Genomic DNA, 16,962 nt, shown 5'->3' with positions numbered 1-16,962 from the left:
TCTAGGAAATACACACCAGAGGCATTTTTTTTTTTAATCCAAGGAAACTCTCAGTGTGGATTCTAGTCTCCAGAACTTAACTATCTCCAACTGGGATCTCTGCTTATCCCACCAAGCCCTGAGGCCCAGGTCGAGAGCCGCCCCTTCCTGTGTGACAGTCACTCACTCCCGTCTCCCTCCAGCCTGACAAGTCCTCTTGGCACCTTAGGCCACCCCACCCTGCTTCCACCCTCTTCATAGTCTGAAAACAAGCACAGCCTAGATATGCCCACGCCAAGCCAGGCTACCAGAGAAAGTGAACCGGGCCTGTCAGAGACAAACTCAGGTCTGGATCAGGTTTCTAGTCCTTTCTGAAACCTGGGTATGAATTACCTGGGAAGTAGAAAGACGAAAAAAGGCTCCAAGAAAAATTCACATTCTTTCAATTGAAAGAGAAAGGGGGTGAGAAAGGAAATAGCCAGGGATGAAGAGGGTTGCATTTCTCGTTTCTTTGGTCCAGAGATTCATGTAAATTCAGCTATGTCCCCATTGGGCCCTGCAGTCAACTACTTTCTTGGCAGAAAGAAAAAGATCATTGGACTAATCAGTGATGGCGAACCTTTTGAGCTCGGCGTGTCAGCATTTTGAAAAACCCTAACTTAACTCTGGTGCCGTGTCACATATAGAAATTTTTTTATATTTGCAACCATAGTAAAACAAAGACTTATATTTTTGATATTTATTTTATATGTTTAAATGCCATTTAACAAAGAAAAATCAACCAAAAAAATGAGTTCACGTGTCACCTCTGACACGCGTGTCATAGGTTCGCCATCACTGGACTAAATGAATGATGCTCAGAGATGGCCAAAAACTAAACCCTTAAATAGCAGTAGCCAGACTGCTTTTCATTTCTTAGAAGACGTGGTTACTCAGCTACCTCCAGTGCTGATTGGTAAGTCCCTATCACAGGATCTCCGCCTCTGACCAGTTCTTTTCCAATTAAAGGCACACTGGCCTAGCATCCCACAAGGCCACCACCCCAGGCAGGGTCAAAGGTAAAGTTGACCTTATAATGAGGACTCAGGCCACGACGTGGAGCTGCTTCTCAGGGACATTTTAACTCCTCTGAACGCCACCAAGTCCTCACACCACAGGGTTTGGATGTCTGGACCACACCTCCCAGAAGTGGTCAACAAGGCGCCTGTCTTCAAGAGGCACTGAGAGTGCCTCATCCTTCTTGAAAGTGAAAAGAAATCAGGCCAGGAGCTCAGAGAGACACATGAACATAATTTATTAAACTCACCATACAAAGAAGATAGCACAGGAAAAAAAGATAAGAACCAGAAAGGCCCATGAAAATCAACCAGGCTGACCCCTGGTTTGTTTTATTTATTTATTTTAAAATATGTTTTTATTGATTTTTTTAGAGAAAGAGGAAGGGAGAGGGAGAGATGATAGAAATATTGATGCTACAGAAGCACTGGGGATCGAGCCCACCACTCGGGCATATGCCCTGACTGGGAATCAAACCAGCAACCTCGTGGTGCATGGGATGACACTCAATCCACCGAACCAGGGCTACACCCTTGGTTTTACCAATGAAGAAACCAGAACACCAATATAGACAAAGCCAGAATGACACACAGAAACACCCAGACTTAGGCTTCTGGTCTTGAACCAAATAGAACCTAAAGACTTCATCTACGTTTGTGTTTTATTTTTCTGTGCCCTGTAGTGCCATGGATGCTTTTCTCCCTCTTGATGCTACAGGAGGAGCCCTAAACAAAACACTACAGTGGCAGAGTCGTTCAGAGCCAGGAGGACAACAGACCCACATGAAGCAGAGGGGTGAAGAGGGGTTCGGGGAAGAATTCAATTCCTCCCCAAGAGTCCTGATCACCCTCTTCCCCCAAATAGACATGCAGACCTGATGTCTCAGGGCGAATATACTTGCCTTCCTGAGGCAGAGATCAGGTGTGGGGGAAGAAGGGGTAAGAAGCCGGTAGAGGAAAGAGAAAGATTTATAACAATGTCGTTCTGAAATGAAGTCCAGTGGGAACACTTTTCCCAGCGTTGAGCCAATCCAAACATCGCAAGAGAAGGCTGTAGAACTCAGTTACTAATCAGTTGTGAGATATAAGCAAAAACACCAATAACTTAGCAAAATAAATACAATGAGAGTCTCGTTGAGATTGATAATAACCCAGTGAAAATAGATTTTAAGCTCCAAGTCAGTCAAGTTGACTGAGGTGTACCTTGTACCACATCTTAGGGGAATCCCTAAGAGATTTTGGGAGTCTTCGAAGCAGAGAAGTCACACGTAACTGTCTGTGGCCCTACACAATCCTTCTGCTCAAAGCTACACCCTGAGTGTACATCCCCTTCTCCCCAGAAAGACAGGCTGGCCAGTCGAAGCTGAAGGAGACCCGGGTCAGCATGAGCTGAGGGTGGAATTGGTAGAAAAACAGTTTGTTGCTAAGAACTGCGCTGTGTTTTGTGAGGAACTCGGTTCCCCCGGGACACTGTCCAACATCTGTGTCTCCATCTTCCAGAGCTGAGGCAAGTCTTGTCATCTCTTCACTTCTCCCGACTGGCTGAGGGCCCGGGGCAGCTGAACCCCAGTCTACAACAGAAGGGAGGCTCTGCTAAGAGAAAAGCAGTAACTACAGGGATAAGGGTGCCGCCCTGGCTCCTGCCAGCAGGGTCCTGTCCGCCAAGGGCTGCAGTGTCCAGAGGAGGCGCTCATCCTCTATCCACCCAGCAAACCGAAGACAGGAGCTCAGACGGGCCACAGCCCCAAGCCCTGAGGGCAGCCAGGGAACGGTCAGGAAGTCAAAGTCAGTGCTAAAGGCCAATAGGGGTGGCGCCAGAGTTTCTCCACAGGCGAGAGGCAGCAGCAACAGCATCCTCCTCCTCCTCAGCTCATGTTTCCACCACTCGGATGAGAGGCATGGGCTTAGGGCTGGGGGGCTTGGCTATCCTAACGCTGAAAAGAAAATTGGAGACACTGAGTCCAGTGTTGCTGCCCACCCCGCACAGAGCTGCCCTTCCACATTCGTCTCTAGAATCCTACACTTCAGCGCCGGCTGAGCTCCTGGGTTCCAAATGCTTTGGAACAGTCACTGTCAGTGACAACTAAGGGAAGACTGGGGGGGACTGTGGTCTGGGGGCAGGGGTGATGAAGAGAGAGGGGGCCGCTCAACAACTGAGAAGTGGGTATAGCTGTGATTCTTGATTTTTTTTCAAAGTCTCGGGCTTTTTTGCGCATCCTTTGAGGGGGAAAAAGGCCCTTTCCCTAGAAATATGCACATATTACACATCCGCATTTTTGCATACAATTTCAGAGGGTTCAGACACCTCCATTAGCTGTCCGCTGGCCTCCTGGGGGGTCTTGGTAGCTCTATTCTAACCTGGTCAGAAAATGGTTCCGGTGGAGAATGGGTCCGATTAGAGACTGAGAGAACACACTGGGATTTGAGAGAGCCTTGTCCTTGCCTTAGCACTACAGGCTTGTCACAGCTCTGTCCCCCTTCCCTTTACTTCCTCCCTGGGCCCCACTTCACCATGCCCACTTACCTGCCCAGATTCTCAGTCTTGGCCCAGGTCTGGGTGCTGAAGTTGGCGTGACTGACCTGCTTCTCTATCAGGTGTTCCATCCGGTCGTGCATCTCTAAATTCTGTGCCACAAGTTGTGAGGTTAGAATTCGCCTGCTTCTGGCTTGCCACTCATCACTTAACCAGCTCGTTCCGGTCCCTCCACCTCTGTGTTGGTGCTGCTGTCGCCCCCGCCCCTGCCATGGAGCCACCCCCAGGGTGACCCAATCCAGATCCCTCTCGTCCTCCAGTAATCACTCCAGCCCCCTTCCCTGAGGAGTGTTCTCTCAACAGCTCTGTGCCACACTGACCATTTCCTGTATCTCCTCCCTGTACATTTCTTGTATATAATTTCCTGGAGTCAGTTGAGATCTCTACTTGCCCTTGTTGCTATGTTAATCCATAAAGTATTCTTAGGTCTTTTAAAAAATGTATTATGTAACTCTAGACTGCAAACTCTCTGAAGATCAACAACCCTGTCTCTCCCGTGTCTTTTTATCTCTCCCTCCTCAGGGAATTTCACCCAGTAGCTGCAAAGCAACCTTCAGGTAGTCGATGGACAGGGGAGGCTCTGGGTAAGGCGGAAGTCAGACTAGGGAGCACTCATTAGCTACTCGAGCCCATCACCTTGGCCATGGAGAGACTCCCCCAGAGAATGCCGCCTCCTTCAAAGCCCCGCTCTGTTGTCAGCTCTGCTGCTAAGCCCACGGGCAGAATGAAGGGCTTGCCTCCATGCTGCCAGGACGCAGGGCTTGTACCATGATGACATAGCTCTTCAGAGTGGGGACAGGTCTTACCACTGATTCCCTGAAGGTTCTCAGAAATTGCTTACTCAGCTGAACCTGCCATCCCAGACACTCGCCTCTGAGCAGCCGCTAGACAAGACCCCCGCCCCCCAGCCCCTCTCTCTCCCTGGGGCTGCCCAGCGCACGCACCTCCGCTTCCAGGTAGGCCATCTTCTCCTTGAGCTCCTGGATGCTCGTGTCCTTTGACTGGATCACAGCTTTGGAATTCTGGAGCTGCAACGATGTGGGAGACACCGGAGCTCATTTCAAAACGACTCATGACACACTCACCGAACTTCACCCCGCCGCCAGGGCAGCCAGCAGAGACCCAAGGCAGAGTCTGCGGCCTTCACGTGACTTGCTTGGTTTTTCTATAAAAGTCTCATTTCAGTCAATATTAAACTCTGGATTATCCCAAGTGTAGGGTAGGGGGGTGAGGGGAACACCATCCTGACATCCCCAAATAATAGATGATTCCAAAACCATTCCATTTGCCTTTGGGAAATACAACTTCTTTACTCATTTAAGAAATATGTACTGAGTGCTTACTATATGGCAGGCCCCATTGCAGACAACGGGAAACAGCAGGGAACAAAGCAGAAAAGGCCTGGCCCTCATGGAGCTGACGTGCAGCAGACATGCCCGGGCACGCAGGGCTCTTAAGTTCGCAAAACAATTCTGCAAATCGGCATATCCTGGTATGCCGCCCTCCCGCTCAGCCGGGGGAAGCAGAAAGGCCGCCATGAGGTGCAGGTTTGATACTCTGCACACAAATAAGCGAGTTTATTGTGACTTGGGAGCAGAAATGTGTTTTATGGATTACTTACGAATCTTAGCCAAGCTCCCCAGGAGAATAAATAAATAAAAGCGTAGACTTGGCAGGCAAGTGGGGCTAGACTCAACGCAGTGACTTCCAGAGGGGGCAACCCACGGCAGGGAGGGCCGGCCCTGCTTACCTGCTCTATCATTTGCCGGACCTTCCGCTGCTGGCTCTTCAGCATGTCATCCAAGTGGTGGATCTTCTCCCGCAACCCAGCCACTTCCTTTTCCAGGTTAGCGGCCCTGGGGATAGAGAGCAGGAGGCTGAGGCAAGGCGGAAAGATCTTTTGTCCACCCAGTGCCAGGAAGAGCCTTGGGCTCAGGGTTCCCATCTGGTGTGATTCCCTCTGCCCGACTCCGCAGTGGTCTGCCCTAGGAGTGGTTGGGGGAACATCACATTGGCAGCGTCGCTAGAGATCCTGTAGCCCAAATGAGGAAACTGAGGCGCAGAGAGGTGAGAAGTGGTAAGTCCTTCTGGAGAGTTCTAGAGGGCAAAGCCAGAACCAGTGGATAGGTGTTCCAAGGAAGCAGTTCTTGTATAAATGCAGGAAGACATTCTCAGCATTAAAGCTGCCAGAAGTGGACAGACGTGTGTGTAGTGAGTGCCTCATTCCTGGAAGGAATCAAGCAGGAGCTGGGATTATGGCACCCAACACCAACAAGCTGGTGGCAGGCATTCTGTATCCAGAGGGAGAACAGGTTGGAGGATCCTTAAAGCCTTTTCATACAAGGCTTCTGAGTCTCCCGATTCCTAGACACTGCTGTTTCCTTTGCACCTGCTGAGCAAACTGGGCCAAGATCCCCCACGGTCAGGCGGCTGGGAGAGCATCTCAGAGCTTAGCCTCGAAAGCATTCTGGTGCCCATTCTCTCCGGTTTTGCCAGAGGAAGCAGACAAGTGCCTGCTGTTAGAAGGACAGCAGTTATGGGGGTGGAGTACAATGCAATCGGAGCCCCCCAACATCCTTCCTAATTTCAAACATTCTAAGTGTCCACCCTCAGCTCTCCAGTTTCCACCCTCTCAGTAGCCTTTCGTGGTTATCCCAATGAGAGGAAATGCCACAGCAGACTGAGGTGTCCAAGAAGGCAGAATCGTGTCTCCTAATCCTGGAATTCCTTAGAAGGCCCTTCAGGTCATGTCAGTTGAACTTAAAAAGGTCCAACTCATACAATGAAGATCAGACCCAATATGCTGATGCTGAATTTGATTTACCATTGGAGATCTTATTCATCAATTCTTGAAAGTCCAGAATGGCCCAATATTTGCTCTGTAGGTTTCCCTGGTCTGAGACCTCCAATCCCCTCCGATCAGAGGGAATACGCAAACCCCTCTAACCTCGAAGTGGAAAGGGTCTCAGAAATCCCCTATGTTGTATTTTTCGTCAGCACAGCTTGTGAGGAAGTTACTCGATTTTACCCTCAAATAGTTTAGTCAGTTGTTGTTCTTGGGGGGAGGACACTGTGGTGTAACAACCCCCGATCCACATCCAGGGAAACAGCCTGTGGGAGCATGTGCGGCAACGGCAGATGCTTTTCCAGCTCTTGACCTTGGCTCTCAAAACAAAACCCTTATCTTGAGGTGGTTATTCCATGGAAAATGAACTCCCAGAGATGGCAGCTTCCCACACAGTCTCTCCCTGGGCGGGGCCCACCTGAGCTGGCACACGGTGAGTCAGAGCTGGAAGATCTGACGTCAGTACCAGCCTCTTCCCCAGGTCTGGCCACCCTGGGAGCTCCAGGCTGCACGGCCCGCCCTCCCCTCCCCTCCCCGCACCCCAGCTTACGGTGATCAGGGCCCTTACTTTTCCTGTTCTGCTCGGCAGTCAGCATTCTTGCTCCGAAGTTCCTCCAGGGCCGCCTCCCCTTCCCTGGCCTTCTCCAGTGAGGCCTGATGCTCCTGGAGGGGCCAAAGGGAAGAAAGTCTAGGATGAGGAGATGGCAACAGATTCCGCATTTGGGGTGAGATGGCCACTAGGGCTGGGGCTCAGCCCCTACTGCAGCTGGGACAGTGCCAAAGAGCAGCAGGCCAAGCTGGTTTGATGGGGTGCCCTCCACTGCCAGGGAGAAGCCTTCCCGCCCTCAGCACACAGAAGCTTCCCAGCCTCACCCAGCCGCCCGGAGGGAGCCTGGCCCTCGCTCTCCAGGCCCACCTGTCAGCTGTGGCTGCCAATCCCTCAGAAACCAGGCCACGTGGCTCCTTAAGAACGGGCTTCAAAAGCCCATAAGGGCAGCTGTCCAAGAACCCAGCTACATCGAAATGGGCTCAACTCCAGCTAGCAAGGGCCGAGGTTAGATGGGAGAAAGGCCTTTCCTCCTTCAACGCTAAAGGATACTCCGCAAGGCTCCCACAGTTACCGTCTCCATCCCGAGCAAGCGCCTCTGCAGCTCTCTGATTTCCACCTCTTTCTGCTCCGCTCTGTCCTCTGCTCTCTGAAGGGCCACGTGACTCTGCTCGGCTTCTCTCTGGTATCTGCTGAGTGTGACCTAAGACACAGGATGGGGATGTATAAAGTGGGGGGGAGCGAGAGACCAAACGTGGATAGAAGCCTTAGAAAAGAACCTAGGAACCGGGGTGCGGTGACAGGAGAAGGGGGGCAACTCTGATGAGCACATGGTCCCTGTTCTAGGACCACTTGGGAGATTAGCAGATGAATTCCGGGGTTCATTGGCACGTCGTTGGCCAAGGTCTTTAGAGTAACACATGGCGGTAAGCACCACTTTCCAAAGGATAACTTCTTCAGCATCCCCACACGCCCTCCACTGCCACCCAAAGTCACCCAACACTGACTTTCCCACTAACGCAAGCACGGAGAACCCAGGGGAGCATATCTCCCCGTGCGCCCTTCTGTCCCCCAGCTCTTCCTCACCCTCGCTTCAAGCCACGCTGCAGTCGACATACGAAGACCAACGGCTACTAAGCATCAGGGAGAATTTGGTTTTTATCTAAGATGATAACGTAATTTGGGACGAACACAAGCACAGTTTTAGAGTGAAAAGTAAAGTAGGAACTTGCTTCCTGTCCTCCCACATGCATTTTGCCAAGTCCTAGTTGTCCCTCCGGTCTCAGCTTACACCCCCCTGCTTCCAGGGAGCCTCCGAGCCTGGATGAGCCGCCACAGAGGACACACGGCCCTTCCCTCTTAGAGCGCTGAGCAGACTTTGCCAGTCACTCATGTGTGTCCCCAGGAGACCATCAGCTTTATGATGGCAGAGATGGAGACCATTACATTTCCAGAGCTCAGCACGGTATCCACCACGGTATCACGGTATCGAGCGGTGACTGACCGCTCGATCAAATCTCCAATGGAACTGATGCTCATCTAGCCCAACCCTCTCCTTTCCCAACTAAAGGTCAAAGGACTTATTCGAGGTCACACAGCTAGAACCCTGTTACTTCATCATCCATTTCAATGCTTCCCAGTTACCCCACGCTGACCCCCCCAATCAGTTACTAAGAGAACCTCGGTAATCGCGGGAAAGCCTAACCGGCCTGGGGAAATAGAACACCAGAAGCCAGTTTGTCCAGCTCCTCCCAAAGTCAGAATCAGGGAAGAGAAAGCAGAGCCCAGGATGATGGGCGATAGGACGTGTCCATGCTGCACACCAGCCCCGTCCAGAGCGGACTCGCTGCAAATCCCTCCTGACAGCGAGCAGCCAGTAGAACGAGAAACCAGGCTTAATGGCAGGTTGTTTTCATGGTAATTGGCAACCGTGCCCTTCCTACCACCGGGTTCAGAAAAGTAGACCACAGAGACCAGTTCATTAGTAGAGACTGAGAATATCCGACGTTAGCTGGGAGCAGGCCAGCCCCATGGGCAGGAACGTAAAACAAGGCCTCTCATTTCTGTACATAAACACTGGACCAGGTTGGTGTGTGCTCCAAGCACGGCATTAATAGGCCCGGGACTGGCCCTCCCACCCACTGAAGGATCACAAAGGAGAACCACACTCCCCTGCTACATCTGCCCCTGTAACTCCAACCAGCCCTGCCCTACAGGAACCTCTCCATCATAAGTGTGCCAACCTACCCCAGCGGGAGGACCAACGCAAGGAGTACCTGCTGTTTGCAGGTGGGTGCTATGTACCAAGGGGTTAAAGGGCAGCCCCTCCTAAGAAACCATGGGCATGCGCTATAGCTGCCAGGGGCCTTCTAGCCTCGGGCTTTTACTCAGGACATTGCTCAAGCTTTGAAACCCAGGGCTAACAGAGCCCTCTGTGTGTGGCCCACACCGACAAGCACTTCACAAAGCCTCTCAACGCAGAAGTTCCTCTCCAAAATGCACACCAGGTCAGTACTGCCGCCTCAACCTCCCCTTCCTCCTGTTCTCCAAGGAAGTAGGGAACCAAACTGATACATCACCAGCCACATCATCCAAACTGTGGAGTCTGAATGCACATGGCAAACTGCTTTACTGCACAGCTACTCTGTTCTGAGACCAAGGAATCTCAGCGCTGCCCCAAGTCCAAACTATCTAGGAGAGGAGAGCCTGCTTGTTGAACAGATCACTAAGAAAAATACGGGGTATCTTACATTTCTAAGCCCTTGAGAGTAATCAATATATTTACATATATGATCAGACGCAAGCCACACGTCAAACGTATTTCACGACCACTTTTTTACAAAAGTTGAAACTGATGCTTAGGGAGGTCAATTCCTTGCTCCAGTAACACATCAGCTACTGTAGAGGCAGCCAGTCATTCTCAGTGCCCGTCTTCCTCACCCCAATCCCGCCCCCTCCCCAAACCCTCAGGCTCATGAAAGAGAACAGTTGGGTGGCCTTCCCCTTTCCACCAGCTCTCTGCACGTCTGGGCAGGGAGTAATTCTGTCATTACATATTTATGACATAAATACCTCCCATGTGGATGAACAACAGCAGGTAACAGATGGCTAATCTCACACAGAGGAGTTAGAAAAACTGTCCAGCATTTGCCCAATGTTCCTGAGGTGCTACTCAAAGAACTTTCTGGAAGGTATGGAAGACCTCACACACTTTTAATAGTGGGGGGCTTTCACTTCTATTTATAGACTTGCATTTTTTAAATCTCCTATAATAACCTAGTATAATTTTTATAACAATAATTGAGATATTCGTTCAAGATGACAAAGCTCCATAGTACAGCCAAAAGTCCCCAACTCCATGAGCAGTTCTTTCTATGCCCACGAAGGTTTATCCACTCATCTAGTCCACACGAGGCGCCCACCTTATGCCAGGTATTGTGCCGGGTGCTGGGGATGCAGTGGTGAACTTGACAGCAACTGTCCTTGCCTACGTGGTGCCGGGACCCAGTAACTCTTATCATGGTACTTAGTGAAACAACGTCTGAATTCCCTGCTATACCAGACCAGCACCACCGCTCAACTTCAGGAGAGCAGAGAATCAAGAGGTGACCTTTGAACTATGGGCTAGTCTTGGACAGCAAAAGCTATAAGCATTCAGGAGAGGGAAAAGCAGGCAGAAGTGCCCCAGCCTCAAGGCCTAGCCTTTCCAGGTGATGGCACCAGCCAGAAAGACATGAAGTCCATATGGAGAAAGTCGCTGGTACCTGCACCCGGCAGCCCAACCCTTGGGGCACCTTCTCCCCAAAGCCCAAATCTCACCTCAAAAGCCACACGGTCTGCCTGGTGCTGCTGCTCAGCCTCCTGCAGCTTGGCCAGCAAGTCCCGCACGGTCTTCCTCAAGCTCTCGACATCTTCATTCATATAGGTGTCCACCTATAGCCAGAGCAGGGCAGGGAAGGTAAAGCCATGATGCTTGTGACTTGGTAAGAGAAAGTTCCCCCCAACACACTTGTTTGGACCATCTTGTCCGGACCACCTTCGCAAAGGATCCTCATCACACAGGGGTGAGTTAGTCTCAGGCAGCCAGGAGTTCTGAGTCATTCAAATGAAAACACTCTCTTCAGACCCTAACGAACTCAACTAGCCTCCTACCATCTGATTATTTAGGACAGAGTCATTTTCATACATACATGTACCAACTGACTGACAGGTATGTCTATGTGGTCCTCATGTGTGTGTCCTGCTTCCATCAGACAAGCTCTCTGAGAGCAGGGATGTTGTTTCCCTTAGGGCAACAGTTCCCCTAGGGCAGGGACTGGGCCACACCCATCACAGGGGAGAGGCCCAAGGCTCATCGTTCACTGTCCTCTGCACCTAGCACAGAGACCAGTATATAAAGGGTTACTGATGGATGGGCAGGTTTGGAGCAAAAGCATCCAATAAGCCCAGGGACCTGAATCCAATAGGAAAAGGTGTCTCACTGATTTTACTGAGTCTCCTGCAGGCACACCCAATCATGCGTTGGTGTTCGGGCTGAGCTGGCATGTAGGGTCTCGCCCCCACCTCTGCAGCACAAGTAGCAGACACCCCAGTGGCCAGCTCCCCGGGAGTCTGACAGACAAACCCCTCCCTGTCTTGCACAGTGGGGAGCAGCAACACCTTCAAACCAAAGCACAGCTGGGAGGAGGGTGACAGGGTCCTGGTCACTGCATTACTACTTAGTCCTGTGGGCCTTCATTTCTCTATCTGTGAATCAGCCAGAAGACTCCTTACCACGCCCTGCCTTACAGGCTGCCTCAAAACAAGATAGTATCTGGTAGGGCTTGGAGCTCATGAGAAGAAAGAGGCTGAACAGATAATGTCATGTGTCATTATAACTTGTTGCCAATAGCATATTTACCAACTATGGTGATTCAGGGGGAGAGAGAAATCCAAGCTGCACCTCTGAGGTGAGTGCTGGAATCAACAATCCCAATCGAGCATCAGTAAGTTACCCGGTCGGTTCCCCCATATCTGGACCGACGCTGCTGGGCAGGTGAGAACCATTTAAATGGCTCCTGGAGCCGAATTATTCTGAGTTTAGTTCAAATGGCATCCTCAGGCCCTGGAGGTTTTGGCTCAGTGTTACAGCATCAGACCAAAGGGTCACAGGTTCGATTCCCGGTCCAGGGCACATACCTGGTTGGGGCGTGTGTGGGAGGCAACCAATGAATGTGTCTCACGTTGATGTTCTCTCTCTCTCTCTCTCTCTCTCTCTCTCTCTCTCTCTCCCTCCTCCTCTCTCCTCTCCACTCTCTAAAAAATTAAAAAAAAAATCAATGGAAAAAATATCCTCGGGAGAGGATTAAAAAAATAAACAAATGGTGTTCTCAGAAGACTCTTTTAACTAAGCAACGTAGATAGATCTAAACACATGGTGTTGGATAAAAAGGAAAACACAGAAATAAAGCTCAAGTCCATTATAAAAATCGAAAACACATTTACTAGGCATATTTAAATCATGTTGGAATATGTTAGAGTGAGTACAGCCACAGAAGGAAATACTACGCTGTTATTCAAAAGCATAAGGTAGATCTACATGTACTGTCATAGAAAGAGGGCTATATTATATGTACTCTTTAGTTTAAAAAAGAATTAAAAAGCAAATAAGGAATAATCATTTACCACAACCCTGTATTTTTAAAAAGAATATGTATGTTATATACATACATTTATACATGTATATTCATTACATGCGTATATAACAATATATACACATGCGTACATACACAGGATATTTAAATATGGTTGCCTATATTTTTTACTAGTAAACACTCTATAACACAGGTACTCACCTTTGGCTAAACATTACAATAACCTGAAGAGCTTTTAAAAGTCCTGATGCCCAGGCCACATCTCAGACCAATTAAATTACAATCTGTAGGAATGGCATACAGGCAACCTGTCCTTTAAAGCTCCCACGGTATTCCCAACAGGCAGCAAAGGCCGAGAAGCACTGTTCTAGAAGGATCCACCCATTTCAATCTGTTAACAGTGGATACTTCCAAGGAGTGGGATTAGGGAAGGGGAATTTCTGTTTTATATGTTTGAATTTTTATAACAAGTTAGTTCTACTCTTATATATAGTGCAGAGGGCGAGAGAAGCAAGAATTAAAGGGGCCAGGGAGGAGGATATCCTGCCTCCTGCTAAGCAGCAGTTACCACTGTTTCCTTGTCACCTACCTCAGGTGGGCTGCTATACAGTGTCGTGGGACTTTGACTAAAACCATTTGGCCTCTCTAGCACCACCTGTTCAAAAGGAAAAACAAAAAGCTGGTAGTTAAAACAGTCCCAAGCAACAACTTCAAAACATTATTCTTCTAAGATCTCAAATCTTAGATAGACAGACAGATAGATAGATTGAGGAGATTGAGGAGGAGGGGAAGGGAGGGGAGACCAGTGCTAGGTGGGAAAATGGAAAGGAGAGGTGGAGAAAGGTATGCTACCTTGGGAGGGAATACTCTAGCCTTGTAGGAAGGATGCAGAAACCTCAGGCTAACACCTCTCAACAGACTGGAAAATGTGTAGGTCCGTGCCTGGCAGCCCAGGGAATACAAGCAGCTGCCTGCCACGAACAACTGCCCTTGCCCCTTAGGGCTCTTGACAAGGTTTGACAAATCATAAATCAAAAGGGGAAGGAGCATTAGCTGCCATTCTTTCCAACCCCAAACCTGATCCTTCATCACAGGACTGCTGGCTGTGCCAACAAGGGGCCTGGACTTCTGGGCCAGTCTCTGAGCACTTTCGTTCTTCAGTCACCTGACGGAGGCCCTCCCAGAAACAAATGTGAGCTCACGCAGAGAAAGTCCTACCTTCAGCCAAAGCAAAATGCATTAGGAGGAATCGGCCACACGGCCAGCACACGCCCAGGCCAAAGGGGAACTCAGCTGGCACTAGCTTCTAGGTCACGATTCCCCTCAGGAGAATGAGGGCAGGGGCTGCCGAAGAAAGACCACCCCACCCAAACCAAGTGCAAGTGAAGGAGAGACAGCCCAGAATCTAACGGGGGGTGAGGGTGAAGTCTGCTTCCTGAGGACATTTCTACCCTCAATTTGAGAAAAGCTGAAAAGCAGGATCCCAGGAGTATCTATCCCAGGAAGGCCTCTCCGATTAGTTCAATTGAACAAACATTTACTGATGACCTTCTGCATCCCAGCCCCTGGGCCGGGTGTGGGGCGTGAGACAGAGGTAAACCCTAACCTTGAGGAGCTTCCCCTCAAGGACAGAGGTAGCGACATACACAGATGAGTAACAGACAAGGACCGAGAGTTCCAGTTTACACGGCAGGAGTCACCCGAATTGAGCAAGAGCAAGTTGTCAGTTTGGATTTACAGGTGACTGTCTGCTCTATCAGACTCTGTATTACAAGAAGATGGATCACAGAATCCTTAGAGGTAAGAGCTTTTTTTTTTTTTTATTGATTTTTTACAGAGAGGAAGGGAGAGAGATATATAGTTAGAAACATCGATGAGAGAGAAACATCGATCAGCTGCCTCCTGCACACCCCCTAACTGGGGATGTGCCCGCAACCCAGGTACATGCCCTTGACCGGAATCGAACCTGGGACCTTTCAGTCCGCAGGCCGACGCTCTATCCACTGAGCCAAACCGGTTTCGGCGAGGTAAGAGCTTTTACCAACAAGTTCACAATAACTGTATTGATATCAATCCAATTTTTGGCCAGTGTCTTAGGAACAGGGGCACTGATACATGGGCTGAGATGCGCCTTAACAAGGTGGGAGTGCTCGGAGAAGCCAGCATCACCTACATTCCCTCCTTTCCTGGCAGTGCTGTTAGACTCGGCACCCACGGGACTGCCTATGTGGCATAACCCCGCCTCCTCGGTGGGGGCCCAACCATGGACCACTTCCTATTACCTGTATCTCCTGTCGATGGTGAGACTCTCCTGGATCTCTGTCGAGCTTGCTGCTTATATCCTCCCGCAGCTTCTGCAGACAGTTCCTGGCCTGGGAGGGGAGGACAAGGAGCTTCAGCCTCGGGCTAGTGAAAGAGGGCACCCAACTCACCCCCCTTTGCGCCCATCCCCAACTGTACCCCTAGGAGTCAGGCCCTGTGCTAAGCACTGGCTGGGGGAAGGAGAGTCTCTAGTCAAGTGGGGCTACAGCCCAGGGCCTCCTACACATACAACAAAATTAGCAAACCCTCTGCCCCGGGAGCTAACATTCTGGTTGGGGAGACACACAACACAAAAGCCAAACACGTGATATGGAGACAGGGTGAGGGTTAGGAAAAGCTGGGAAAGCAGAGCTGGCAATTTTAGGTAGAATGGCTGGGGTGGGGGGGGCGGGGGGTGCCAGGCACATGGTATTCATTAAGTATTTGTTGATTAATAGAAGGGTCAGAAGTGATATTTAACATATGACTGGGCATCATGGCACTTTTTTAAAAATATATTTTTACTGATTTTAGAAAGGAAGGGAGAGAAATAAAGATCAATGATCAGAGAGAATCATTGATTGGCTGCCTCTTGCTCACCCTACATTGGGGATCAAGCCCACCACCTGGGCATGTGCCTTGACTGGGAATCAAACCGTGACCTCCTGGTTCATAGGTCGATGCTCAACCACTGAGCCACGCCAGCCAGGCCGTGGCACTTTATAGAGATAGGAAGAGAGCAGAAGGGAGAAAATCAGAACCCATAAAGGAGCCAAAAAGTGTGAGATTTAGAGAAATGACCACGGTCATCTCCCCGGAGAGAAGGGGTGCCCACCTCCTGGATGTACTGGACCTCACTCTTCAGCTGGTTAATATTCTTCTCATGGATCATCTTGTCTCCAGACCTCCCCTTCAAGTACACCTGAAATGGAGAAAACCACACTACTTGGTTAAGGAACCTCAGTTACATCAGTTCCACAGGCAGCCTCAGGCACTGCTGGTGGGAGGGTAAATTGTTACACCTTGCTGAGTGGCAATTTGGTGATTCAGATCGGAAGACTTACAACTATATTTACTCTTCTGCCTATCAAATCTACTTCTGGAAATGTAGCCTAATGAAATAAATTTACCTAAACTGGCATAAAAACTCAAATATAAATTCATGGAAAGAGGGATATAAAGGGAATTTACATATTTTTCTCTACATAACATGCTTGAATATTTTACAATTGAGAAAATGTTTCTTTATTACTTGTGTTATATAAGACACACAATTTAATAACATGTTCGGCAAAATATTGTCTATGGCTGCAAAAATATAAACAAACAAATGTCTAACAATGGGAAATTAGATAAATAAATTATGGTTTCTTAACAGAATACTATGCAGCCATTAGAATACCAGATATTTACATTTATGGACACAGAAGATGGTATAAACTACAATTAAATTGGCGGGGGCGGGGGGGGGGGGGGGGGGGGGGGGGCAAGCAAATTGTAAAATAAAGTATATAATACAATTCTGTTTTGTTGTTGTTGTTTTAATCCTCACCAAAGGATATTTTTCCATTGACTTTTATAGAGAGGGTGGAAGAGAGAGGGTAAGACAGAGAGAAACATATCGATTGGTTGCCTCCTGCATACGCCCTGACCAGGGCCGGGGCCAGGGAGGAGCCTGCAACCGAGGTATGTGCCCTTGACCAGAATCGAACCCAGGATCCTTCAGTCAGCAGGCTGACACTCTATCCAATGAGCCAAACTGGCTAGAGCCAATTCTATGTTTTGAAAAAAAACAACAACATATGTATATAAAAATGTCTGGGAGGATATACAATAAAGTGTTTGTTAACAAGGATTACATTGATAGAATTATAAGGTAGTTTTACTTTCTTTAAGGGCCATGCAATAACTTTAACATATTGACATGTGTCACAACATGGCTAAACTTTAAGGCCACCTGTTGTATTATTCCATGAAATGTCTAGAAGAGGCAAATCCATCAAGACAGAAAGTAGACTAGTGATTGCCAGGAGCTAGAAGGAGTGATCTGGTATTAATAGTCATGTTGG

General features: G+C 49.2%; 1 protein-coding gene across 9 annotated transcripts in view; it reads right to left on the bottom strand.

Moving 5' to 3' along the window:
- Positions 1-1,249: 1,249 nt before the first annotated feature.
- The window catches only part of TUFT1 (tuftelin 1), a 28,576-nt gene continuing 12,863 nt past the window's right edge, over positions 1,250-16,962 (bottom strand). For 5 of the 9 annotated variants that reach the window (XM_014528662.1, XM_005880613.2, XM_005880614.2 and 2 more), the window contains 10 exons: positions 15,729-15,815; positions 14,875-14,964; positions 13,182-13,247; positions 10,779-10,892; positions 7,534-7,662; positions 6,981-7,075; positions 5,318-5,423; positions 4,512-4,595; positions 3,559-3,659; positions 1,250-2,968 (listed from right to left, as the gene is read on the bottom strand). In XM_014528662.1, the coding sequence (XP_014384148.1) occupies positions 2,905-2,968; positions 3,559-3,659; positions 4,512-4,595; positions 5,318-5,423; positions 6,981-7,075; positions 7,534-7,662; positions 10,779-10,892; positions 13,182-13,247; positions 14,875-14,964; positions 15,729-15,815 (936 nt within the window). In that variant the 3' untranslated portion in view covers positions 1,250-2,904. The remainder of the gene's footprint in view (positions 2,969-3,558; positions 3,660-4,511; positions 4,596-5,317; positions 5,424-6,980; positions 7,076-7,533; positions 7,663-10,778; positions 10,893-13,181; positions 13,248-14,874; positions 14,965-15,728; positions 15,816-16,962) is intronic. The other 4 variants (XM_014528664.1, XM_014528665.1, XM_014528666.1 and 1 more) reach the window with 4 other exon arrangements.

This window comes from Myotis brandtii, unplaced genomic scaffold, assembly GCF_000412655.1.
Source record: "Myotis brandtii unplaced genomic scaffold, ASM41265v1 scaffold643, whole genome shotgun sequence".
Classification (NCBI taxonomy): domain Eukaryota; kingdom Metazoa; phylum Chordata; class Mammalia; order Chiroptera; family Vespertilionidae; genus Myotis; species Myotis brandtii.
The sequence above is the reverse complement of the archived record's forward strand: the minus strand, read 5'-3'. Positions and strand labels throughout refer to the sequence as shown.